At 53.9% G+C, this 26,985-nt stretch overlaps 2 protein-coding genes across 6 annotated transcripts in view; one reads left to right on the top strand and one right to left on the bottom strand.

The window, feature by feature from the left end:
- The window catches only part of GAB2 (GRB2 associated binding protein 2), a 181,463-nt gene extending 163,262 nt beyond the window's left edge, over positions 1–18,201 (top strand). For all 5 annotated transcript variants that reach the window (XM_055581424.1, XM_055581423.1, XM_055581422.1 and 2 more), the window contains 7 exons: positions 8,997–9,589; positions 10,618–10,712; positions 12,075–12,339; positions 14,034–14,124; positions 14,382–14,484; positions 16,674–16,799; positions 17,613–18,201. In XM_055581424.1, coding sequence (XP_055437399.1) covers positions 8,997–9,589; positions 10,618–10,712; positions 12,075–12,339; positions 14,034–14,124; positions 14,382–14,484; positions 16,674–16,799; positions 17,613–17,756 — 1,417 coding nt within the window. In that variant the 3' untranslated portion in view covers positions 17,757–18,201. The remainder of the gene's footprint in view (positions 1–8,996; positions 9,590–10,617; positions 10,713–12,074; positions 12,340–14,033; positions 14,125–14,381; positions 14,485–16,673; positions 16,800–17,612) is intronic.
- Positions 18,202–22,472: 4,271 nt separating this feature from the next.
- The window catches only part of USP35 (ubiquitin specific peptidase 35), a 62,113-nt gene continuing 57,600 nt past the window's right edge, over positions 22,473–26,985 (bottom strand). Inside the window, exons 10-13 of the mRNA XM_055581421.1 lie at positions 26,375–26,481; positions 25,365–25,926; positions 24,435–25,175; positions 22,473–23,208 (exon numbers count right to left, since the gene is read on the bottom strand). Coding sequence (XP_055437396.1) covers positions 23,041–23,208; positions 24,435–25,175; positions 25,365–25,926; positions 26,375–26,481 — 1,578 coding nt within the window. The 3' untranslated portion in view covers positions 22,473–23,040. The remainder of the gene's footprint in view (positions 23,209–24,434; positions 25,176–25,364; positions 25,927–26,374; positions 26,482–26,985) is intronic.

Below are 26,985 nucleotides of genomic sequence, written 5' to 3'. Positions count from 1 at the left end.
TCATCTATATAGTAGCAAGTGTCAGGATTTTCTTCCTTTTTAAGGCTAAGTAAATATTTCATTAGCAACAGTTAGAACTGGACATGGAACAACAGACTGGTTCCAAATAGGAAAAGGAGTATGTCAAGGCTGTATATTGTCACCCTGCTTATTTAACTTCTATGCAGAGCACATCATGAGAAACGCTGGGCTGGAAGAAGCACAAGCTGGAATCAAGATTGCCGGGAGAAATATCAATAACCTCAGATATGCAGATGACACCACCCTTATGGCAGAAAATGAAGAGGAACTAAAAAGCCTCTTGATGAAGGTGAAAGAGGAGAGTGAAAAAGTTGGCTTAAAGCTCAACATTCAGAAAATGAAGATCATGGCATCCAGTCCCATCACTTCATGGCAAATAGATGGGGAAACAGTGGAAACAGTGTCACACTTTATTTTTGGGGCTCCAAAATCACTGCAGATGGTGATTGCAGCCATGAAATTAAAAGACACTTACTCCTTGGAAGAAAAGTTATGACCAGCGTAGATAGCATATTGAAAAGCAGAGACATTACTTTGCGAACAAAGTTTAGTCTAGTCAAGGCTATGGTTTTTCCTGTGGTCATGTATGGATGTGAGAGTTGGACTGTGAAGAAGGCTGAGTGCCGAAGAATTGATGCTTTTGAACTGTGGTGTTGGAGAAGACTCTTGAGAGTCCCTTGGACTGCAAGGAGATCCAACCAGTCCATTCTGAAGGAGATCAGCCCTGGGATTTCTTTGGAAGGAATGATACTAAAGCTGAAACTCCAGTACTTTGTCCACCTCATGCAAAGAGTTGACTCATTGGAAAAGACTCTGATGCTGGGAGGGATTGGGGGCAGGAGGAGAAGGGGACGACAGAGGATGAGATGGCTGGATGGCATCACTGACTCGATGGACGTGAGTCTGAGTGAACTCCAGGAGTTGGTGATGGACAGGGAGGCCTGGCATGCTGCGATTCATGGGGTTGCAAGAGTTGGACACGACTGAGCGACTGATCTGATCTGATCTGATCTGAATATATCTTTATAAAAAATATTTCTTAGCAAAGTGTAAATAGAGGAGAAGTATCTCAAACTAAGACTTCTAAGGACAGCCTACAGCTAGTATCACACCTAGTGGAAAAATAGTAAATATATTCCCCTAATACTGGGGACAAGGAGACAATACCTGCTCTGCCTAGTTCTATTCACAGTTGTACTAGAGATCCCAGTGAGTTAAATAAGGAAACAAAAATATATAAAAGGCACAAATACCAGAAAAGAAGATGTAACAGTCTCTGTTTGCAGGTAACATGCTTGTTTATATTAAAAATCCTAAAGAATATAGAAAATAAGTACTAGAATTAATAAGTGAATTTAGCAAATTCACAGGAGAAAAGATTACTATACAAAAATAACTTATACTAGCAACAAAAAAAATGAAAAAATGAACTTTAAAAATCTATATAATGATGCCAAAAGAAGTGGACTGCTTAGGAATAAATTTAACAAAAGACATGCAAGATCTCTTCACTGAAATCACTAACATTGCTGAAGGAAATTAAAAACCTAAAAATGGAGGTGGGTAATATACTATAGTTATGAATTGGAAGACTTAATATTATTAAAATGGTAATTCTTCCCAAATTAATCTGTAGATTCAGTGCAGTCCAAATAAAAATCCCAGCAAGCTTTCTCACAGAAATTGATAAGCTAGTTCTAAAATGTATGTGAAAATGTGAATAACCAAAGTGATTTTTTAAAAAAGAAAAAACAGCACAAAGTTAGAGGACTTATACTACCTGATTTTAAGACCTTCTGTCAAACTAAGGTTGATCATGATAGGTGTATTAATGACAGGGTAAACATATAAATCACTAGAACAGATTAGTGAATCTGGAGGGGTTAGAATGAATGTATGTATGTGTGTGTGTGTGTGTGTGTGTGTGTGTATATATATATATATTTTTTTTTTTACTAAGGTGCCAATAGGGAAATGAAATTTTTTTCAACAAATAGATACCTATATAGGAATTTTTAAAAACCTTTACTTTCTATCACACCACTCAAAAGCTAAAAAGTATCAGAGACCTGAATGTAAAGTCTAATACTTTGAAACTTACAGAAGAAAATATCTCTGTGATCTTGGGGTAAGAAAAGATTTTTAAATGGGATTTAAAAAGCAGGAATCATAAAAGAAAAACTGATAGTCTTTATCAAAATTAAAACTTTTGCTCTTTAAAAGATCCCATTAGGAAAATACAATGGTGAACTTTCCTGGTGGTCCAGTGGTTAAGAATCTGCCCTACATTACAGTGGACATGGTATGATCCCTGGTCAGGGAACTAAGATCCTGCATGCTGTGCAGTGCAGACAAAAAAGGAAAACAACAACAAAAAGCAAACACTACTCAACAAATACTAGAAAATACTCAAAGCATATATCTGACAGAGAACTAATTTCTAGAATACATAAAGAACTATTACAACTCAATAAGACAAGCAAGCAAATTTTTTTGCATGGGCAAAAGATGTGAAGAGACACTTCACAAAAAAGATATAAGAATGGCCAATAATAAGCACATGAAAACATGCTGAAGCATCAGAGAAATGCAAATTAAAACCTCAGTGAGGTTTTGCTTAATCTCCACTAGAATGACTTCAGTAAAAAAAACTAGCAATGCCAAGTGTTGGCAAGTGTGTGGATGGGCTTTAGTCATGCACAGCTTCATTATATACTTCATTCTGGAAACAAACAGTTTACAAAGCACTTTAACAGTAGTTACCTCTTTTGATCTCCAAAGTAACCTCACAGGATTACTTGTGAGTAGGGACTTTGAGAGAGAATCAGCACATTCATCTCTGCCTAGCACAGATGTAAATATGCCTGATTGATTACTGTACTGAAATCATATTTACTGAGGCTAATAATGCCTTCTCTCTATCCCTTTTACATGTATGAGGGACCCTGATATATAGCTACAAGAAATTAAGCATCCTAGAGATAAAACCATGAATCTTTTATTACTCTTACTACACTACTAGCCACTAATGTTTCTCTAAGTACTGGATAATATGTATTCTGGTTAAAATGACTTCAGTTCTAAAACTCCAGCTCTTCCACTGAGCTAAAATAAGTAATCATTCAAAACAGTAACTGTTGCCAATGGAAGGAGTTTTGAACTGATGCTGTCAAAGCAAGCAGAATCATTTTTGTTTTTGGAAACAATTTAGTTTCACTAGATTTATTTTTAGCCTCTAGTATTTGGGACCTCGGGGCTTCCCTGGTAGCTCAGACAACAAAGAATCCACCTGCAATGCGGGAGACCTGGGTTCGACCCCAGGTTGGAAGATCCCCTGAAGGAGGGAGGGCATGGCAACCCATTCCAGTATTCTTGCCTGGAGAATCCCATGGACAGAGGAGCCTGGCAGACTGCAGTTCATAGGGTCACAAAGAGTTGGACACAACTGAACTGATTTAGCACACACACTCACTTGGGACCTCATTCTAGATTCTAGCGAGTCTTAACCAATCTCTGTCTTAAGGCTGTTAAACTTGCAACAAGTGATGTGATGTGGTAAGTCACACGTCCTGGAAAGCCATAATTCTGGTAAGAGTTAAGGGAAGCAAAATTTCAAGGGATGAAATTCCAAAATGGAAGCATCATGGACCCTGTAGCACTCTTCTACAGAAAGATGGTGGGTAAAAAGTAAAATCAGAAATGTCGACGGAGAATTTAACCAGTGATTGATTGTTAGTGGCTGTGATTAACCAAAGGCAGAAGATACAGCTTTTACTTTCAGTTAGTTTCACATACACAGCTTTTCTCTGTAACTGCAGAGAGAAGGCAAGCTCAATATTGCAGCCAGAAAAGTTTGAGATACAAAGACCACCTCACCTCTTAGAGATTGTGAGACAGAATTTTCTGAGCTTTCTTCCCTCACTGGAAGGATCCCTTTGGAATGAGTCAGATGCAGAATGATGGTCCAAATGACTTTTCAAGATTGCCAGCGACAGGGACAGAACCCTAAAATGGTGGCTAATTTACTTACAAGCGTTTACAAGATTTCCTTAAATGGGAACACAGTCATCACTGACTCAGTGGACATGAACTTCAGCAAACTCCAAGAGATAGTGGACAGAGAGGCCTGGCATGCTGTAGCCCATGGGATCGCAAAGAGTTAGACCTGACTTAACCAACTTACCGACTGAACAAGAAGTTGTAAAAGAAAACCAAACCGGGCCTTTCATTGTTAACGTACTTGGTATCTCACAGAGTGGAAAAGAGTGAAATTGTATGTTCCATAATGTGTGACAATGTGTTTAAAAAAAAAAAAAAGTGCAAAATAAAGTGGCTGGGAAAAACTAGGAAAGCCTTTCTAAAAGCCAAGAGAGAAGTTTGGAGTTGATTTCAGACAGAGGTGGCAGGATAGCCCCACCCACCAGCAGCCTCTAGAGCAGCGGGGGGCCAGCAATGGAAAGGAAAGCTGCTGGCGCGGGGGAATATTTTCTGGCAAACTTCCCTCTGTCCCCAGGGAGCTCCCCTATACACTTGTGATTGAATATCTTCTTGCACCATCTCTGCCATTTACTGTTTTTCTCTTCTGATGCATGAGGGTAATACCTGTCTCCCAAAACCGTCAGGAAGATTAAAAGCAACATCACACATGATGCCCCTGGCACAGTTGTTCTTTAGTCACTAAGACATGTCCAACTCTTTGTGACCCCATGGACTGTAGCCTGCCAGGTTCCTGTATCCACGGGGATTCTCCAGGCAAGAATACTGGAGCAGGTTGCCATTTCCTATTCCAGGGGAATCTTCCCGACCGAGGGATCAAACTCACGTCTCCTGCATTGGCAGACAGGTTCTTTATCCCTGACCCAGCAGGGAAGCCTACCTGGGACAGTACAGTCCTCAGTTTATGAGGTCTCTGTCAGCCCAGAGCCCAGAAGAGAAACCCTTGTACACATCTACTGCTTCTGGGTATCTGTCCCAGAAAGCACCTCGGCGCATCAGGGTGATACCGGCCTCAGTGAAGCTTTCCGGGAAGGTGGTAGAAAGCCAAGGACTCCTGAGTGCTCAGAATGCCCACTCTTGACTCTTGTCTGGAGTGATCACACTACAGCTGTGTGGGTTAGGAGCAGGGAGTCCAGGGATCTGGGAGCTGGCCCCGGTTCTGCTGCCAAAGTGCATATCTTTGGGCAAGTTTGTTTCCCTTGTTCAGCTCCTTTGACCCGACTCTTGCAGTGATGACCAGTCCCCTCAGCAGGCATGGGTGTCATCTACCACATGCCAGGGGCTGTGCCTGGGGATGGGATTTGGTGCCCTGCCTTCCGGGAACACAGGGTCAGGTAGAAGTAGAAGGACCAAGACTCAAATAACTGTCACACAAGACACGGCTGAGGTGAGTGTGTGCGGGGAACACGGAGTGCTGTGGGAGCAAAGCGGGAAAGGTGAGTGACGTGACGAGGAAAGTCTGAGGGACTGAAACACTTCTGTGGAGCAGAAAGGCTTCTTTGGCACTTTGTAGGATTGTGATGCAACAAGGAAACATTCCAGAGAAATGTAGATAATGCCAGCCCAGGCCGGGAGCTCAGGGATGAGTGAGCAGTTCTGTAACTGGAGAGGAGACACCAGGGCAGCAGGAGGCTGGGACAGGAGCTCTCGTGTTCTGAAGAGAAAAGAGTTTCCATCTGCTGCTCCTAAGGGTTCAGGCCAAGCTCGGAGAAAGTGGATGGCAGCACCAAGGCTTTTCTTTACCTGTGTGTCTGTTGATGAGTTTATTTGCTTGTTCATTCAGCAAACACGTACTCACTATTCACTATATGACATGCACTAATCTGGGTGCTGATGAGAGGAAAATGAATAAAACACTTTCTTTCCTCAAGGAAATCAGCCTGGAGGAGGAAATAAGCAACTGGTGTGTGACACAGGTAACAGTCCCTACCTGCTCCAAGAAGAGAGTGAGCAGGCGATTGTGCTGAGGTGGGGAATGCAAGAACCTGCTTCAAAACGGGTGCCGCTGGAGCTGCGTTTAAGCTGCCAGATGGGGGAGAGGGGCCTCCCAGAGACAGCGAACACGGCGCAGAGGCCTGGCTGCTTGGGGTCTTCTGGGAACCCTGGAGAGCCAACTGCGTAGATCCCAGCCTGGGGAGGGTGGCTGGGGAGAAGAGATTGGGCGCGTGAGGTGGAGCTGGGACATGCCATCACCCTCAAGACACTGAGACAGCACTGAGACTTGTTAAGCTGGGAAGTTAGGAAAGGAAGCGTGAGTGGGATGAAAAGAGGACCAGAGAGCCGGGCAGATGATTACGGAGTCTCGTTACTAGCCCTTTTGTTAATGTGGAAGAAAATCAGGAGGACCTGAACTGGGGTGAAGTCAATTGGACCTGATGTGCTTATGGAGTGAGAAATGAGAAAGGTTCTTCCTGGGCTTTGGCTTGAGTGGCTTGGTGCCTTTCCCCAAACCGGAGAGTCAGCAGAGAGATGATGAAGGCCACTGCAGGCTCCCCGAGATGCTCTCCACACCCCTCACCACCTTAGACTCTCAGGGACTCCTGTTCTCCTCAGCCCAGGCCTGGCCCTCCACTGTCATCCCTCAACCCCACCTCCCAAGGCTCCTGCTCTAGCCTGAACAGCTTGTGGTTCTTGAACTTGCCAGATGGCATTCTACTTCTCTGCCTCTATGGGAACACCTTTTCCCTTCTCTTGCTTTTGCCTGGCCAGTTGCCAGTCTGTCCAGAGTGACATCGCTGAAGAAGCCTCCCTGACACTCTGCACCACCACCACCGCCGGGGAGGGTTGCTCTAAATGTGTCAACAGCCGCATATTCACAGGCCTGACTGTAAGGCTTGCAGGCTTGTCACCTCCTCTACCACGGTGCCCCCTCCGCCAGGGCAGGAGGCTTCTCTGTATCCATTGGGCCTGGCCCAGATGGAAAGTGAGATGTCAGGAAGGGTTTTTTTCAATGGACAGATCCAGATGGGAGCATCCGCCAGAGTTGGAAGCTCCAAAAGACACAATGAAAGGCATCAAAGACAGATGTGAGCCCCTGATGTCTACCATTGGCTCCCCGGCCTCAGACCCAGGCCCTCCAGGATCTGAAGGCTGGATGTTCAGTGCTCTAGGCCAGGGATGCTGGCTTGCTTACGTGTGTGAAATGGAACAGAAAGGAAGAGAATATGGAGGCCCAGGGACAAGGGTCGTGAACGGTGTGGGGTCTGAAATGTCAGTCCCAGCTGTCACGGATGCAGGTTAACTAACAAAGAGAGCCTGGCCTAGACACCTGTTTCCCTTCCGCTTTCTAAGCTGATGGCCTTAGTATCTATCACCATCTGGTGGCCACATCCATAAATAACAAGCTCCCCATGAGCTGAGAGAGCTTGTATACGGCGGGGGTTCCATGGATTGGCCTCAGTGGGTTAAGGGCTGCCCATCCCTCTGATAGCTTGCAAATCTGTATGTGTGTGAGATTTGCCTTATTCTGGTGAGAAGTGCCAGAAGAGATTTTCATCAGATCCTTTAAGAGGCATATAGCCTCCCAAAAGCTGGGAATCACCACTGTACAGGATTATTCTAGAATTCTGATTCATTTTCCCCAAATGGAATCCTATGAAGAGTCATCCTATAAGAGAGAAAAGCAGACGTGAATCTCTGCTTGCTCAGAACTTCACCTTCTCATTTCTGGAGGGACCTACACAGAACACAGAATGCAGTTTGGAAGCCATGCTAGTACAGCCAAGGGGTCGTGGCTTTTCAGAACCAGATGGACCTGAAAGGACCCTGGAGACCCCCAAGTCCCGCCTTGGGGATGCCCACAGCCTGTAAGACCCCCCGGGTCCCACCTTGGGGAAGCCTGCAGTGTGTAAACCCCCCCCAGGTCCTGCCTTGGGGAAGCCCACAGTGTATAAGACCCTCCAGTCCCACCTTGTAGAAGCCTGAAGTGTGTAAGACCCCCCAGTCCCACCTTGTAGAAGCCTGCAGTGTGTAAGACGCCCCAGGTCCTACCTTGGGAAAGCCCACAGCATGTAGGACTCCCCAGGTCCCTCCTTGGGGAAGCCCACAGCGTGTAAGACCCCCCGGTCCCACCTTGTAGAAGCCTGCAGTGTGTAAGACCGCCCGGTCCCACCTTGGGGAAGCCTGCAGTGTGTAAAACCCCCCGGTCCTGCCTTGGGGAAGCCCACAGCATGTAGGATCCCCCAGGTCCCTCCTTGGGGAAGCCCACAGCGGGTATTAGTGGTGGGGATGGAACTCACACAAACCCTTCACCCCCAGATCATTTAGTTTGTAATCTTGCCTTGTTTTCCCAAAACCTGGATTTTAAAAAGTAATAATCAAGACCTTTCCTCTCCTGAGTATAGTTCCTAAACTGGAAAACATTTTTCCTGTAGTATTTTAGTCTTCTGGAGAGAGATTTTCCCCTCTGAATGCCTCTCAGTGAACATGATGGAAAATAAATGTATAGCTTAAATTTGAATACTTCTGTTTAACCTAGAACATGTCAGCTGACTTGTTCTACAGTGGGGAGACTGAGACTTGGATAAAATGACTTGTTTGCTGTTTTCTGATACCAACTTAAGGGTTCTTTCCACTGTCTCACAGCCTTTGTATACACATGCATATATTCTGTGCCACTTAAAGCAGTGAACACGTAGCTGATGCGAGTAGTTTGTTGATGTCTGTTTGAGGAGGTAAGACCAACTCTGCTCATCACAGCCATGTGGGGGTAGGGGACGGGACAAAGGCTGACACTGAACACATACTTACTAGATGCCCCAGAGTCCAGTTTCTAAACAAGCTGCAAAGTTATGATTTCAATCCTCATTCTTGCAGATGCATTTACTGAAACTCCGAGAGGAGCTATACTGTGTCCAGATAAGCCTAAGGCCTCCAGCCTCCTCAGCTTGTGTTTGTTCCCCACCACGTTGCCGCAGCGGGGTGTGGACGCTCCGGCCAGCCTCCTCTAACCCCCGCGCCCCCCTCTTTCTGTCTCCTAGGAGTGCCAGCTTCTCTCAGGGCTCCAGGGCCTCGTTCCTCATGAGGAGCGACACAGCCGTGCAGAAACTTGCCCAGGGCAACGGGCACTGTGTCAACGGGGTCAGTGGTCAAGTCCACGGCTTCTACAGCCTCCCAAAGCCAAGCCGGCACAACACAGAGTTCAGAGACAGTGCCTACGACCTCCCCCGGAGCCTGGCCGCCCATGGCCACACCAAGGGCAGCCTCACTGGCTCCGAGACAGACAACGAGGACGTGTATACCTTCAAGATGCCCAGCAGCACCCTGTGCCGGGAGTTTGGGGACCTCCTGGTGGACAATGTGGACGTTCCGACCACCCCGCTCTCGGCCTACCAGATCCCTAGGACGTTCACACTGGACAAGAACCACAACGCCATGGCAGTGGCCACGCCTGGGGACTCGGCCATAGCTCCCCCGCCCCGGCCCCCCAAGCCAAGTCAGGCAGACACACCTCGATGGGGCAGCCCTCAGCAGAGACCTCCCACCGGGGAAGGCAGCAGATCGGTGTCTGCCGCCGCCACCATCCCCAGGCGTAACACCCTCCCAGCCATGGACAACAGCCGGCTTCACCGAGGTCAGTGTGAGCCCTGGCTGCACCCAGAGCAGGTGGGAGGAAGGGAGGGGGCACAGGGGACTCAGCATTGTACGAGTTCTCGGTCATCCAGGCCACAGGGACTTAAGGCCCACCTAGGTCAGGGATGCTCACAGCTTTAGGCATCTTCTCACCCCAGACCTTTCCTAGCTGGGCCCCAACCCTGGAGGCTATTAGTGAACACCACAGCGGCAAGAGTTTAGCAGATTCTGCCTGAGAGAAGTTACTGTTCCACTAAGGAAACAGAACATTCTTGGTTAACCACATTACAACGTATTAGGGGTTTAGAGGTCCAGATCATAGTCTTTTACTCATTTATAAATCAAATGAAAGATTTCAAAAATAAATTTAGAAGACTAGTCCAAACTGGAGCCAAACCTTTGTGGACCAACAGACTATTAAAATTAGATCTACAAAATATTTTCTAAGCCATATTTGCAATTCTGGTTAAAGTCTGAACGTCTATTTGAAGTATTTAAATTCTACTGTTGCTTATTTCCCACTGAGAGTATTCCAACTCTGCATGTAACCTCCTCCGTTTGATGAAAAAGTAGAATAATATTAATCTCTCTCATTTTGCGTCTTGGTAATAACCCTGTAGCTGGGCTTCCTTGGTGGCTCACCAGTAAAGAATCCACCTGCCAATGCAGGAGACATGGGTTTGATCCCTGGGTTGGGAGGATCCCCTGGGGAAGGAAATGGCAACCCACTCCACTATTCTCGCCTGGGAAATCCCATGGACCGAGGAGCCTGGTGGGCTACAGTCCATAGAGTTGCAAAGAGTTGGACAATACTTAGAGACTGAACAACACTGGAGTTACGTCCAGAAGCCCAGGAGGAATTTGTGAGTTGAGGAGTGATGTGGTAGAAGCGATACCTTGTCTTAGGAATTGAGAGCGGTATCTCCTGGAGTAGCAGTTACGATCCTGAGCGACACTGGGAGGGTGTGGGAAAGTGTCAGCACAGGGACCAACTCTGAGTTCTCAGGGGTCTTCTTTTCTCTGCCATAGCTTCCTCCTGCGAGTCCTACGACTACCCGCAGCGTGGTGGAGACAGTGCTGGCCGGTCTGCCGAGTCCATGAGCGATGCAGTCAGCGCTTTCCTGGTGAGTGGGGTTTACTCAGGGGCCCTTAAGGCAGCTCAGGTGGATCAAGGCTCAGGCCCACGGAACTGAAACCACAGCCTGGGTGTCTACCTCCTAGGAGCCTGCCTTGCTTCCTCGTTTAGAACCCCTGGATTGAGTGTTTGTAAAGATGCACGTATCCTGGTTTGGAAGAAATGTGTGTACTTAGGTGCCCTAGACAGGAAGGCTCATCACCGAGGGTGAGCAGGGAGGGTCTAGAATGCAGGGGACGCAGGCACTGGGATGTGGCTGTCCGGCAGCACCCTAACCGTGAGGTCCCACCGGGGGATGAGACCCCAGGCAGGGGTGGCGCTCAGAGTCGGGCACAGCGACAGAAGGATGGTGTCAGAGCAGCGTCCCAGGCCGCCTTCAGGAGGGCGTCGATGACAGCCCTGCTGGGTGTCGGGCCCAGCTACGCCGACGAGGGCCTGCCTTCAGCCTCCCTGGGAAGATCGTGCACAAAAGCAGCTTAGGTGTATATGCATCCAGCAGGCAGCTTAGGTGTATATGCATCCAGCAGGCAGCTTAGGTGTATATGCATCCAGCAGGCAGCTTAGGTGTATATGCATCCAGCAGGCAGCTTAGGTGTATATGCATCCAGCAGGCAGCTTAGGTGTATATGCATCCAGCAGGCAGCTTAGGTGTATATGCATCCAGCAGGCAGCTTAGGTGTATATGCATCCAGCAGGCAGCTTAGGTGTATATGCATCCAGCAGGCAGCTTAGGTGTATATGCATCCAGCAGGCAGCTTAGGTGTATATGCATCCAGCAGGCAGCTTAGGTGTATATGCATCCAGCAGGCAGCTTAGGTATATATGCATCCAGCAGACAGGACAGGAGGTAGAGGAAGGCTGCGGCCAGGGTGGTGGCCAGACCGCAGCCCTGACTGCAGCCCGGCATCACACTGAGAGCTGCCCTGGGGAAGCCTGCCCACCCAGGCCTCGCCCGCCAGCGCCGAGGCCCCCCAGAGGCTCCTTGCCCTGCCCAGGGCCTGAGCCGCTGACCCCCAGTGATGAGTGTGGACTTGAGGGGGGGGCGGGTCCTGAACCAAACCTGTGACCCAGGCCCTCTGATGTGGTCAGGCAGCCAGAAAGCCTTGTGGATGTTTTATACAAAGTTTATCACAAATTATAAGTAAGCTCCAAGGGATCGTGGAAGCTAGAAGAGACCCACAGGCTTCATTTCTTCCTGTCTCCCCGCTGCTTTCTTACCTGGTTTTCCCAGGGTCTGCCTTAGAGCCTGACAGTGCGCCCAGCTCCGTCTTCTCTTGCCCTTGGGTGTACAGATCTGCACCCCCTCTTGTTTCCTCTCCCTGGTAACAGCGGTATTTCTCTCCACTTCTAGCCAGCGAAAGCAGTCGTGGGTCGATCAGACAGCACCAATTCCGAGGACAACTACGTGCCCATGAACCCAGGCTCCTCCACCCTGCTGGCTTTGGAGCGAGCCGGTGATAACTCCCAGAGTGTCTACATCCCCATGAGCCCCGGGCCGCACCACTTTGACCCGCTCAGCTACCCCTCCTCAGCCCTCTCTCTGCACCGAGGCTCCAGCAGAGGGAGTGAGATCCAGCCACCCCCTGTCAACCGCAACCTCAAACCTGACCGGAAGGGTAAGTCCACGGTTTCCCCAGCCCAGCTCTCGACACTCTTCAGGGACTGTGCATTCATTTAGGGATCCCGTGGATCCTAAACTTGCCTTGCAAGGAAGTGACAGCCTCTGGAGCCTAAACCACCCCAAATACACACACACATGTGTGAGCACACACATTACACACACTCTCCAAATTCATCCCAATAGGGACTGGCTACCAGAATGCAGAAGTGCAGGGATCAGAAAGACAGGATGGATTCAGGTTGCAGCCCTGCCACCTGCTAACATGTGATTGTAAATGAATCCTTCTCTGTCCCTGTGCCTCGCTTCTCATCTGTGAAGTGGGAAGTATAAAACATCTGAGTTAGTTCCAATGAGGTGGATGAAACTGGAGCCTATTATACAGAGTGAAGTCAGAACGAAAAACACCAATACGGTATATTAACGCATATATATGGAATTTAGAAAGATGGTAACGATGACTCTGTATGTGAGACAGCAAAAGAGACACAGATGTAAAGAACAGACTTTTGGACTCCGTGGGAGAAGGCGAGGGCAGGATGATTTGAGAGAATAGCATTGAAACATGTATGTTACCATGTGAAATAGATGACCAGTGCAAGTCTGATGCACGAGACAGGGCCCTCAAAGCTAGTGCAGTGGGATGACCCTGAGGGATGGGGTGGGGAGGGAGGTGGGAGGAGGGTTCGGGACAGGGGGGACACATGTATACTCATGGCTGATTCATGTCAATGTATGGCAAAAACCACTACAATATTGTAAAGAAATTAGCCTCCAATTAAAATACATAAATTAATTTTTTTAAAAACATGCCTATCAGAGACATTGAAGGGCATAGATAATATATCTTAATATGCTTCATAGTGTATGAAGTGCAACTCAAGGATAAGAGATTTTTATTAGCTCTAGGGCTGAAAAAGGTGCAACTGTCAGAGTATTCCATTAAAAGATACACTCGGCTATAAAAGGAAGCACTGAGCTCTCAAACCGGGTAGATGTGCTTCCTAGGAGTGTGACTGAGTAAACCATGTTCTCTGAGCCTCTGGTTTTCTTATCTGTAAAGTGGGGATGGTCATGCCTACTTCCTGGGTTTGTTCGGAAGTAAAGCATCTAAGACATTGACTGGTGCATTTAGACCAGGAAGAAGAACTGCAGTTCAGGTTCCGGGTCTGCCTCGACCGCATTCTGCAGGCCTGCATCAGGGGCAGGGACTCAAGGGGAGAAGCAGAGTCAGTGGGCAGACAGAAGCCCCCTTGGGTCTGGTCAGCAGAGAATGCAGAGCTCAGCATTTGAATTGGAGCCCTCAGGGCCTTGTGACATTCACCTTCTGCCATAGAAGGCTCTACAGTCCTGGCCCAGAAGTGGCAGGGGGGCTCATGGTGGCCTTCTCCATGATGTTTCAGATATCATCTCTTGTTTTCATTCTCAGTCACAAATGTTTTCACAGCCCATGTGCTCATGTTAGATCTGCAAGTATGATTGCCATCAGTACAGTGTGAGGAATAGATAATTTGGTATCTGAAGACGACTTCACGAGCAGAGATCGTATAACCTCACAGAGCCTGGGTCTCCCCATGTATAACTGGGATGAGTAGGAAGGATTTTAAACGCACTTGTGTGCTACGTGTAAGGGTCTGTATGTGTGGCCTTGTCATCATTGGCTGATGAATCAACCTTCTGTTCCTGCTGCAGCAAAGCCAACACCACTTGACCTGAGAAACAACACCGTCATCGATGAGCTCCCCTTCAAGTCCCCCGTCACCAGGTCTTGGTCCAGGGCCATGTGAGTGTCTGTCTGTGGATGCGAGAGCTTGGAATGGGGCAGTGGGTTGGTGAGTGGAATAGGTCACCACATTCCTGATGCTGTTGGTAGCTCAGGGCTTGGCTTCCTCTTCTGTGATGAAGGGAAGACAGTCCCCTCTCCGTGTCAGATCTTAGTCTGATAATGGAGGCCAGAGGTCTGTCCAGAGGTGTGGGGTCCAGGGCCCGGCAGGAGGCTGGCCATACCCAGGGTTTGCTCCCTGTCTTCCCCCTCAACAGCCACTCCTTCAGCCCCAGCTCCTCCCAGTACTGCCGCCCCATCTCTACACAGAGCATCACCAGCACCGACTCCGGAGACAGTGAAGAGAACTACGTCCCTATGGTGAGTCCTCTGGGGACCCCTGGAGCCCACCTGGTGCTTCCTCACTTCCCAGCCCGCTGACCCAGCCCAGCCCCAGGGCAGCGTGCTGCTACTCGTCTGTCTGTCTGTCTGTCTGTCTGGAGCACATACGTGTCAGTTACTGTGGACTCGTCATCAGAGGCAAGGAAGACGCGGTCCCTGCCCTCAGGGAGGAGAGGAGGCCTGCCTCTCTCACGACTGTGACCCAAGCAGTGTGGTCAGTGCCCTGGAGAGGCGATGTTATGGGGGTGCACCCACAGGACGGGCGAGCACAGCAGGGTGGGCAAACGGGGGGCCTTGGGCAGAGGTGGCCGTGTGGATGGGGACACGGAGAGTCATGGTCATTAACTCTGGCTGAAGGTGGGGGCGCCCAGCAGGGAGGTTGGACTAGAAGTCAGACCACGAAGGACCCCTAATGCTCTCTCCGGAAGCCTGCACTTGTCCCATGGGGGCCACGCAAGGGTCCGCAGGCCAGGCGGTTAGACCGTGTTTCAGAATCGTCATCGGGGGAGCCTACAGGGAAGAACTGGGGCAGCTTCCCAAGTTAACCCTCTTGTTCCATCTTGTTAAAACTTCAGAAGCAAAAGGTCTCCTCATTTGCTCATCCCATTGTCCCCATGACTGGGAGGAGGCGTGGGAGTATGGACGTCCACTGAGTGTCTGCCCTGCAGCAGGAAAGCGCACGTGTTGAGGGGGCTCACAGAGTGGGCCACGGGCATTCCCCAGGGTGCAGCTGCGCGGACATATGAGAGACACATAGACACAGACATGTGAGAGACACAGACACATGGACGTGTGAGAGACACAGATATGTGAGAGACACATAGACACACGGACATGTGAGAGACACAGACACATGGACGTGTGAGAGACAGAGACACATAGACGTGAGAGAGACACATAGGCATGTGAGAGACACATAGACACACGGACATGTGAGAGACACAGAGACACACAGACGTGTGAGAGACACACATGGACGTGTGAGAGACACAGACGTGTGAGAGACACATAGACACACGGACATGTGAGAGACAAAGAGACACACAGGCATGTGAGAGACACAGACACATGGTTGTGTGAGAGACACAGACACATGGACGTGTGAGAGACACATAGACGTGAGAGAGACACATAGGCATGTGAGAGACACATAGACACACGGACATGTGAGAAACACAGAGACACACGGACATGTGAGAGACACAGAGACATGGACGTGTGAGAGACACACATGGACGTGTGAGAGACACAGACGTGTGAGAGACACATAGACACACGGACATGTGAGAGAACACAGACACATGGACGTGTGAGAGACAGACACATAGACGTGAGAGAGACACATAGGCATGTGAGAGACACAGACACGGACATGTGAGAGACAGACACATGGACATGTGAGAGATACAGAGACACACGGACATGTGAGAGACACAGAGACACAGGGACATGTGAGAGAGACACAGTGAGAGCGCGAACCCACCCATCAAGTGAAGGAACCGAAGCGCAGCACAGGACTGTCGCCTTTCTCATGAGAAGGCATCCTCAGGAGAGCACCAGACAAGCTGGCCTCAGCGCCTGGGGAGACTGGCCCTGCAGCGGGTCATCCGAGAGCTGCTGGGGGACCAGGGCTTCACGCAGCCTGGTGATGAGGACCCTCTCTAGTGACCCCTGAGGAGCTGGGACAGGCTGGGGGCCAGGCTGCTGCGGGGTAACTGCCCCACTCCAGGCCGTGGTGGAGCCCCAGAGAAGTAGGGCTGGTCCAGCACACACCGGACATGGCTCCCTCCTGAGGGCAGTGAGTGAGGGCCGGTCTGGGAGGCAGGGAGGGTGAGGCGCAGCCTGATGGCCCAGGCAGGAGGCGGCGCGGCACAGCGAGGGCAGCCCAGGCTGGAATGTCTGCCCTGCCCACCAGCTGTGCAGCCCTGGGCAAGTTGCTTTAACTTCTCTGAACCAGTTTTATATTCATTGTAAAAAAAAAAAGTAATAAGAGAAGTAATAAGGCCTACAGGATTGTTGTGAGGGTTTAAACAGGAACACGGGCTGTCCCTGGCACAGAGCAGGCCTTTGGTGAGCTAGCTGCTCTCACTCCCAGAGGCGTGTTTTTCCCCCAGTGGTGGATTAGTCCAGTTCCTGAAGTTAACAGTTTTTCCCCTCCTTTGTGATAGCAAAACCCCGTGTCTGCATCTCCCGTTCCCAGCGGCACCAACAGCCCAGCCCCTAAGAAGAGCACTGGCAGTGTGGATTATCTGGCCCTGGACTTCCAGCCGAGCTCCCCAAGCCCCCACCGCAAGGTGCCTAGGGTGGGAGTGGGGGGTGGGGGAGTCCCACTGAGCTCCTGGGGCCCTGGGGGGAGGGGTCCCGGAGGCCAGGGGCCTCGTCCGGCTGGGCTGCGCTGAGGTCTGAGTCTCAGTGGGCTGATGCACCCTCAGCCTCAGCACTCAGGCACCCTAAGTCCACAGGCCCTCGTCCATCCACCCGTCCCTCCCCTCACCATGCGATTGGACAGCTGAGCGCACAGAGTCGTGATCCGCTCAGGATCACGTGTGAATCCATGACAGAGCTGAGATGCGGGGATCACGTGTCCCGGTGCTGAGCTCTTTGAGAATGCACTGTCCAGGCACAGCCTGCGAAAGGCACACCCCCTCGCCCCGCCGGCCCACCCCACCCACCCCACCCCTGGAGGCACATTTAGCTGCCGGGTCCGACAGCAGCACTAACACAGTCCCCTCCACCCAGGGCGGCTGTGCCTGCTCACCACGCTGCCCCACAGAGCCCTGCAGCTCGCGCTTGGTGGCGCCTGGCCAATTCCCTCTCCTGGACAAGGGGCCACAGGGAGTGGGTGGAGGCCTGGACCCAGGGAAGGGCCCGGGTCCCCTCAGAACTGCAACAGCAAGAGGGTTGGCGGAGGCTGTGGCATCAAGCAGGAGGAGGGCTGGTGCAGGGTGGAGGTCAGGCCCTACAGGCCACTTTGAGGGGGAAAAAACAGGTCAGAGAGGCAGGTAGAAGCCCATCTCCTCGCCCCGACACCACTCAGGAAGAGCCACCTGTTGCTCCCCACGTTACGCTAACTCACAGCCCCTTCACCTCCCTGGCCTGTCCCCCAGCCATCCACGTCATCGGTCACTTCCGACGAGAAGGTGGACTACGTTCAAGTGGACAAGGAGAAGACCCAGGCCCTGCAGAATACCATGCAGGAGTGGACAGACGTGCGGCAGTCCTCGGAGCCCTCCAAGGGCGCCAAGCTGTGACACCCCGTGCCAGGGAGGGGCCCAGAGGCCATGTCTGCAGAGCCGGCCTCCCCGTCTGCTTGTCCTTCGCCTCTCCAGCGTGCCCTCCTGCCCACCTCCTCTCTCCTCTGCCAGTCTGGCCTTCAAAGCACTTGGCATCAGGGACCCTGACGCCTTCCCCCTGGGAGGCGGGGGCCTGATGGAGGCACTTCCTCTGCCCTCTCCGGGCCCACCTTTGATTTTTATCAGCAATGGCCATCCTACCTTAGTTAGAGCTCTTGCCAAAAAGCATCCTTAATCCTCCGCCTGTCCTTCAGACCCCAATATCTACCAGACGTGCGGGGGCGGGGCCGCGGCTGGAGCTGATACCCCACCTCACCGTCCGGCCTCCAGCTACTGGGCTCCCTACCTCGGTCCCAGAAGAGGCCACATCGTCCCACTGACCAGGCACCCAAGGATCAGCAGGCCAGTGTGGACACGGACCTCTTGGTCCCTGTCTTCCTTGGCAGGGGCGGGGCGAGGCCACCTAAAGGCGGAGGAGCCACAGGGGAAGGTCAGAGGCCGTCTTGAGGGACAGAGGAATTAGAGCCCGAGACACGGAACGGCAGTGGAGCCCCGCAGGGGTTTCAGGGCAGCCCCCCACTTTCAGGAGTGGGAGATGTGGAAGGACAGAGAGGCTGGGGACGACCGGCCACCGAGAACACGGAGCGGGGCTCAGAGCCCAGGAGATGGGGAGACAGACTCTGTGGGGCCGGGCCCCTGGGAATGTGAAGCATCAGGCCGGCTCTGCCGTCTGGGACAGAGAGCCGTCCCCCCGACCCCGCCCGCCTGGAGGCACCGCTCTGGACAAGGCTTGGACTGTGCTGGACGACAGCGTGGGGGTGGGGGCGCCGGCATGGCGAGGGGGGCCGGTGGAGCTGGTGGGGGGGTGACGCGGGGAGCAGGGTGGGCGTGCGGGGGTGGGGGTACCGAGGGGCCACCCTGGGACAGCCTGGGCGGAGGCACCCGGGGGTACCCGGGACTGGCATGGAGACGGCGCAGCAAGTGAGCTTCTGTAAGACGGGTGGCGTGGCGGGGGCTGCGCCCCACCCAGCGCGCCTGCCGGAGAGACAGCCCCCGGCAGTGCCGCGGAGGCGCAGGCTGAGCAGAAAGGGATTGGTGACGTCGCTGTCGGGGAGCAGCTGGCCTGGTGGCAGGCGAGGGCAGTTCCCAGGACTGCCGGACGGCGGGCGGAACAGAGCCCCGAGGATGTGGCAGGGTGGCCGGTGGCTTGTGCCCTCCAACTGAGGTTTGTGCAGGGCCCAGGAAAGGTTAGGGCTTGGCCTGGTGCCCAGTCAGCTCAGGTCACCTGCTGTTGCTCTGTGGAGTCCCAGGTGCCCTGTTGGACTCAGGCCTGGCTACAGGGACAGGAAAGGGCAGGGCTGGAAAGGCCCCCAGGTCCGTGTCACCCTCTGCCAGGACAGAAGGGGGGCATCACCCCCAGGCTCCTTCTCCCAAGTCTGGGGAGGGAAACTCTCATGTTAAAGTCCTTGGCCAAATTTTTAAAAAGTTTCAGAGGCAACTGGGCAGACCAGCTGTTCCATCCTACCCTGGGGAGAACAGGCCTTCTTCCTCCAGAAGAAATGAGTTCTGACCCTACCTAAGGGAGGTGGCTACTGCTCACCTTTCTGGTCCTGTGAGCGTGTGTACACACACACACTCACCCCCTCAGCAGCCTGAGGCCTGACTGTACTCCGTCCTGGAAGAGATGGTCTCAACAGGTGAGAACTCTTCCTAGTATTAGTCACATCAACTCAGTTAAGCGATGGCAGCGGCTGCTGTGGCCAGGTCTGGACTGCACACTGAGGACACAGGAGTTAATCAGACTTTGTGTTTGAGAAGGTCACGCTCGATGAGGAAAAAAGACAAGGACACGTTGGTGATGGCCGTGAGAGACTCAAAGCTGGGGATGTGCGGAGAAGTCAAGACCACTGCTCCAGGAGGCTGGTGTGTGGGCAGGAGTGGGGAGGTGTGCAGATCAGGGAATGTGGTTTCTAGGAAAAGCGGGTGCCTGACTTGGCCGGAGGGGAAGAAGGGTCAGATTTTTAGAGGAAGGATGGTGGGTTTGGGCTCTATTGGAGGAAGATGGAGAGACTTGTGCTTTAAAACAGGAGACCTTTGGGAGTATGGGCCCAGGCCAGGCCCTCAGCAGCAGCAAGGCCTTGGTGTTCGTACAGATGAAGTGGTGATGCTGGCAGTGGCCTACCCTGGGCAGGGTTTGGTAGGTCACTGCCCAGCCCTGTGTCCCTTTAGGGCCCTCTGCAGACAGTCTCATACGGCAGGGCTCTGAATGGTATGCCCACCCCCACCCCAGAGACATCAGGTGAGCCCAGGTATGGATGCGTCAGTTTCCAGTATCATTCCCTATTGATCATCAGGTGCCCTAATGATGTCAATGTTTTCCGAATGTGCCATAAGGTGAGTGAGACTGGTTGGAGTCTCGAGAGATGGAGATGTTCAAATCTAACCTCCAAGGAGGCCTCCCTCCAGCTCTTGGTTCCTCCAACCTCCAAACCCTTAGGGTGGAGGCAGGAGCAGAGACCAGAGGGAAGTACAAGAGGAGCAGAGACTACTGAAAGCAGAGACTTGGAGCTCAAAAGCCCCAAGTACCAGGTGTCTGAGATTCCCGTCGGTGGCTCAGAGTTCACCTCTGTTGGTGGCCCGGCGTGGACGGAGACCCCAGGAAGCCCTACATCAGCCAGCAGAGCCCCCTCCTGCCTGGGGCTCCCAGGAGCAGCAGCTGTCCCCTCCTAGTCCAGCTCTCCTGCTCCGCGGGGTCAAAGGCAGGGAGGAGTGCCTACAGGGAGCTGTGTCTCTTCCCCACCAGTGGGGTCAGCTGGGCCCTGAAGCCTCTTCTGTGGCTGTTCCCTGCTCTGTGACCTGTCTTGAGGGCCCTCCCTAGACCTGATTGCAGTAACTTTTATATTCGAAACCGTTCAACTGCGTCCCATCCCTAGGACAGAAGCACAACGGTTCTCAGCCTGCCCCGAGGCTAAGGCCCCCAGCTGTGGCCTCCCCACCCTGCCCTGCCCACGGCCCTCTGAGGGAGCTCCGGAAGCTGGAAGCAGAGCGCGGGGCAGGAGGGAAGTCGGCGTGTCCTTCCCCTCTCCGTCCGTCCGTCCTGCGCACGGCGAGCGTCAGGCTGCGCACAGGAGCGCCAAGCTGCTGCCTTCTGAAACCCACTGAGCTCTTCGGGGGACCAGTGGGCCGCCTGCCACGGGGCTGGCGTGTGATATTTGGTGGTGTGTGTTCTTATGTGTTGGTTACACGTGTCTTGAAATGTAGAATCATTTTCCACGGAATCATTGCTTTATCAAGAAGAGAAAATGGGCTAGAAGCAGCCCAGTCTTAGGTTTCTGGCCCTGTTACCATTTTAAATTGACATTTAATTTTTCAAATCGCTGTTGGTGCCTAATCACTTAAGTTATTAATTTATTGTTTTCTTTAAAAAAAAAATTGTAACATGTATTTATCCTGTGAGTAGGTCTGGGGTGGGATGGGAATGCATTCACAGGCGTCCTGTTTTTGCGGTGGTGGCACAGGCCTTGAGTTTGCAGGGCCCTTGTTACTGGAGGCGGAGCTAGACGACAATAAAGTCCGTGAGAAGAAAGCAGAGAGGCTGCGGTGTCTGCCTCGTCCGGAGGGCGGGCGGCGGGCTTCACAGGACATTGGTCCTCGGCCAGACGGTCGCCCCCATCCCCAGCCAGTCCACCTTCCGCTCAACAGGAGATGACTGGGGACCTTTCCTGGCTGTAAGAACAAGTGCAAATCCCCCTTACCTTGGAATCTGTATTCCTGGTGTGTGAAATGGAAGTAATAGCAACGTCTGCCTGATCATCTTTCTTAAAAGGCGCGCTGGACCACAGAGGTGAGTTCTGAGCATGACCTTTCGGTCTCTGACAGACCCGTCAGCCCACCTGCGTTGGTCCCTGAGTCTCGGGGCTCTGTGGGCTTTGGGGCCAAAGCTCAGCTCTTCCACTGTAGACCAGGAAGCCCCCGGCCAGGCCGTCACTGTGCCAGGCTCCCAGATGGGCAGGCCCTGAGGGCTGCAGGCTGCTTTGCTCCTGGCCTGAGCCCACCCACCCAGGTTCTCCGGGGTAAGAAAGGAGTGTGGGAGCAGCCGCGAGCTCCAGGCACCCGGGAGCTGATAGATGAATCCGTCTACAGCGTCCTGTCTGGGTGGCCCCAGCCTGTGCACCCACCCTTCCAGAGTCAACCCCCCCCCCCCCAATCCGGGCACATCCCCGCCACCAGGCCTCACATTTACACAGCACTTCCGTGCAGGGCACACTCACCTCCCCGGTGCAGCACGCAGGTCAGCAGGGCAAGGGGGTGTCCCTGCCTTCCTGCCCAGAGACCGTGAGAAGCCATGGCTAGAGCAGGAAGAACGACAGCTTTGAAGGCTTCAGAGAACCTCTTTTTATTCCTGTTTGAGACTCTGGTTCTCGCCTCTCCGTTTAGAAAGGGTACAGCAGTGTCAGGGCACAACGCGGGCAGTGTCTGCTCCCCACCAGCCCCGGGGACCGTGACCAACAGCTGAGGTGCTGAGCCAGCCAGCGTCCCTCAGGACAGACGTCGTGAGACACACACACACACTTGCAGTAAAATAAGGACTCTCTCTCGTACCCAGAAGGGGGCGTTCTCAGGCACTGAGGCAGGAGAGGGGGCTAAGGGGCCGTCCTTCCCCTCTGCATTGCTCGGTGTTGGGGGGCGGGGTGGAGGGGCCCTCTCTGATCCCGTGCCAGCCTGCTTCCCACCTGCGCTCCTCACAAGAGGACAGCGTCAGCACCCACACACACTGCCTCAGTCCCCTCGGAGAAGCAAGATGCAGCCGGAGGGGCGACACGCAGCCCCTTGTTTATGCTGGGGCCGGGACCCTCCTCAGGTCTGTACTATAGAGACCCAGGATTGTCTGAAAGGAGCTGGAAGGGAACTGCTACTTGATGGCAAACACGGGGCAGGAGCTGAGGCCCAGAGAGTGTCCATCTCGGGTGCAAGTCTTCAGGGGGCTGATCCCAGCGTCGGGCCCGAAGGCAGTTTAAGGGGCTCGGGTCTCACCTCCGCCTCTGAGTCTCCGTGCCTGCCAGGCTGAGGCCGGCAGCCCCTGCTCCATCGCTCTCGCCCTTGAAAGGGGCTGCCTCCACGGCCTCCCCCAGACCCCACCTGGCTGAGCGCCTCTGCCCGGGACCTGGGCCCCCCCACCCCGCGGTTGGCTGTGGCACCCCACAAGCGAGATTGGGCTGAGGGGGTGGGTCGAGGGTTCCCATTAGAAGACCAGTCTGTGAAAGTCACCACCGCTGCCACCTGCAGGGCTGCAGCCCCCAGGAGGGCCTTTGTCCTCGTCTTTGTCGTCGTCAAAGCCCCTCCGCCAGTGTGGGGACGCGGGGAGTGCGGAGATGTAGGCCGCCCTGCTCCGCGCCTCCTTCTCCTGCTCCTGGAAACACAGATGGGGATGGAGCAGGAGGCTTCAAACGTAGGCTCCGAAGCCACAGTGCCCCCTTCACCACCCACCCCGCCTCCCATGGCCACCCAGCCCTTCGGAGCTTCACCCCTGGGGAGGGCCCCAGAGCCGGGCACAGAGGAGCGCCCCAGCTTCCCCCCAGGGGCACTCCTGCTCAGCCGGAGGATGGGAGGGCCAGACCCACAGCCATCCTGTATCTAGGCTTCGAAACCATTCCTCCTCCCCTCCCAGTATAAGCTCCCAGCACCCTGGAGAAAAGGAACTCACTTCCACTGACTAGACTGAACTACTCCCAGCACCTCACTTCTACTGAGGTGAACTTCCACTACTAGACTGAACAGCGGACAGGGGCCTCAGGTGGCACCTGGAGGAGACAGTCTAGAGACTTCAAAGGTCACCTCCTACCCGACCAGGACCTCTCTGCAGGCTTCCTTCCTGTCGAGGCAGGAGGGACAGACTCTGCCGAGGAGAAAGCTCTCCCTCCTGCCGCGCTGGGGCTGGCCCTGGAGACCCCTCACCACTGGCCCCAGACCCACCTCCCCCTGAAGGACTCAGTGGAAATGGAAAAGCAGACCCAGTGTCCCCCACCCAGGTGCTGCAAGGCCAGGGTCCAGGTGTGAGCACCCCAGCTGTTTACAGCAGCATGCCTCACGCTGCTCAGAGCCCTGGCTGTTTCACTTGCTATGTGATGCCACCCTAGACTCTTTGGAGTTGGCACAGTGAGAGGGAAACCCTCCCAAAGGCCTTTCCCACCCACTCGTATCCACTACTCACTCACAGAGCCTCTCCTCCAGCACACAACAGCTTAATAAGAAACGGTCCTTCCTAATGTGTGTTGAAAAGACCCTGATGCCGGGAAAGATTGAAGGCAGGAGGAGAAGGGGACGACAGAGAATGAGATGACTGGATGGCATCACCGACTCAATGGACATGAGTTTGAGCGAACTCCGGGAGTTGGTGATGGACAGGGAGGCCTGGCGTGCTGTGGGTTCATGGGGTCACAAAAAGAGTCAGACATGACTGAGCGACTGAACTGAACTGAATGTGTGTGCATGAGGTCTGTCTGGCCCACTGATTTTTTTTTTCCCCAGCACTGAGTGAGGTGAGTGGATCAAAGGAAAAAGGAAAAGACTCTGAGAGAGGAGCAGCCACTTAATCCAAGCCGGTGGGCTGCTGGAAGCCCATGGGGGTCTGCTCACCTGCAGAAAAAGAATGTTGTCTTTGGAAATGGCTTCCATCAAGTCCTTGTGGAGGGTGGGCTCTGCCCGGGTGCGGGGTGAGCCAGGCTCGGCCTCGGACCCCGCCTCGGGTCGCTGCCGGTAGAAGAGCACGTAGGCCGTGTCCTTGGGGAAGAAGGAGGTGACGTTGCTGACAGACTCGAAGGAGGAGAAGGACACCCGGGTGTCGTTGAACAGGTACCACTGGTTGTCGGGCTCCGGCCGCTCGGCGGCTCCCGGGGCCAGGGCAGGGCGGGCAGCGCCCTCGCGGGCGTAGCAGTAGTAGTGGCCGCTCTCGGAGGACAGCCCCGAGTGCACCACCACGCTGCACAGGTCGTAGGCCTGGCCCCGGCCCCCGGCCAGCGGCAGGCGCAGCAGCAGGGGCACGGACACGTCGTCCAGGATCTTGCGGCGCCGCATGGTGCGCAGGTCGAAGGAGAAGCGCAGCAGCGTCAGGATGAGGTAGCGCGGGCCCTGGCTCAGCTCCACCACCTTCTCGGCGTCCTGCAGGGACGCGCACGACTCGCAGTGGTAGCGGTTCTCTGACGTCAGCCTCTCGGGCGACAGGAAGTAGTTGACCAGGTCCAGGACGGAGCGGGAGCCGTCCCCGGAGGCGGCCGCAGCACTCTGGAGGGTTCCTGGGCCCGGGCCGGCCGCCGCCTCCTCCCCATCAGCCGCCGCCTCCTTCTCCTCCTGGGCCTCCTTCTCTTTCTCCTCCACCTTCTCTTCCTCCTCCTTCACCTTCACTTTCTTCTTCACCTCCTCCTCCTCGTCCTGGACCACCCTCTCCTCCTCCATCTCCTTCTCCTTCTCCTCCTCCACCTTCTCCTCCTCCTCCTCCACCTTCTCCTTCTCCTCCTTCTCCTCCTCCTCCTGGGCTGCTCTCTCCTCTTCCTCCACCTTCTCCTTCACTTTCTCCTCCTCCTTCACCTTCTCTTCCTCCTCCACCTTCTCCTCCACCTCCGCCTTCACCTTCTCCTCCCCCTCCTCCTCCTCTCCCGCCGCCTCCTCCTCCTCTGTGCTCTCCCCCCTCTCCACCTTCTCCTCCTGCCCGCTCTGTCCCCCGAGGCCGTGGGGACCCAGGCCTTCCATGTCCAGGATGGTGGGGGGGACGTCCCCCGTGATGCAGTGCTTCCTCTGCCTCCGAGGCCCGGCGCTGCCTGGCTCCTGGGCGCCAGCGTCCTCCGCGGGGAGCATCACTGAGCCCAGGCGGCGGCGGCGGTGGTGGTGATGGTGGTGGTGGCGGCGGCAGCGCTCGGGTGGGGGGAAGGCGAGTGAGAGGTCCGTGAAGGCCTCCTCCCTGGAGGAGACGTTGAGGCAGCGGAGGCAGCATATCCGAGTCACGATCTTGCCCCCGAACATCTTCTCCACGGAGGTGGCGCTCGGGCCGGGGGGCTCCTCGGGCGGGGAGAGCGAGCTCGACTGCTTAAGCTTCTGGCAGATCCTCGTCCCGGTCTTCTCCTCTTCGTGCAGCCTGGCGCGGGGAGCAAAGGGCTTTCGTCCACACGCACGGGTCACACACGTTTATACACGTGCAGGAGGTGGCACAGGGAACACACTTGCACGTGTTCTCAGGACAAGCACGCACGCTATATACTTAAACCTGCATAAAGCTCACAAACCTGCCACAAAAAGCTGTGCGCGTGCCCCCAGAGCGCTGATGAGAAAACACACACGTGCACACTCAGGCAAGCACAGTGTACATACACACACTTACCCTCCCCGGTCATGCTTCACCTCAGCACTTCCAGAACGTGCCCCCACCCACAGCCCCTGTCCCCATCTTCTCCAAGCCTTCCACAAGCGCCGGACCACAGCCCAGTTTCCAGGAAGAGACAGCGCTGCCCAGGGGCACGGGGCTTCCCCCCAGCACCCTCTGCAGACGCGGAGCCCCGAGCAGAGCCAGGCCCCGCCTCCCCTACCGATCCAGCAGGTACTTCAGGTACTCCGAGCAGTCCTGCTGGGTGCCGGGGCTGAACCAGGGTGTCCAGGATGCAGAAAGGAAGTTCTCTGGAGAAATGGCGGGACGCTGCAACCAAAGCGGGAGAGAGACGAGTCAGGAGCTGGGGGGCCACTCACCAATCAGCTCCACAGCGTGCGGGGCCTGAGGGTCGCCCTGGGGAGTCACTGCCCCAAACTCCCAGCCTCCCCATTCATTCCCAGCTGTCTGTCCCTGACTTCTCCAATCCTACCAAGTCCATGCCACCTAAGAGCACGGCATCCACATAGAGGATGTGTTTTTCTTCCCTTGTTTGTTGCCATTCCCTCTGCCTGAAACACCCTTTCCCCTATCAGAAGCTTAGCTTAGAGTTCAAGTCCCAGATGCCTGGTCCCCTGTCCCATGCAGTCCTCCAAGGGCCACCATCCCCCTCATAATCAGCCTCTCCCTACCCTGCGTGGAAACCACACATGCCTCGTTCTCTGCTTAAGCACTACAGTTCCAGTCTACAGGTCCATCTTCCCCACCAGACTGCGCCCTGTGAAAGCATGACTGGCTGATGCACCTCCGTGCCCCCGCCCCTGCAGAGGGCCT

This window comes from Bubalus kerabau, chromosome 5 (genome assembly GCF_029407905.1).
Source record: "Bubalus kerabau isolate K-KA32 ecotype Philippines breed swamp buffalo chromosome 5, PCC_UOA_SB_1v2, whole genome shotgun sequence".
In the NCBI taxonomy this organism is placed as follows: domain Eukaryota; kingdom Metazoa; phylum Chordata; class Mammalia; order Artiodactyla; family Bovidae; genus Bubalus; species Bubalus kerabau.
The sequence above is the reverse complement of the archived record's forward strand: the minus strand, read 5'-3'. Positions and strand labels throughout refer to the sequence as shown.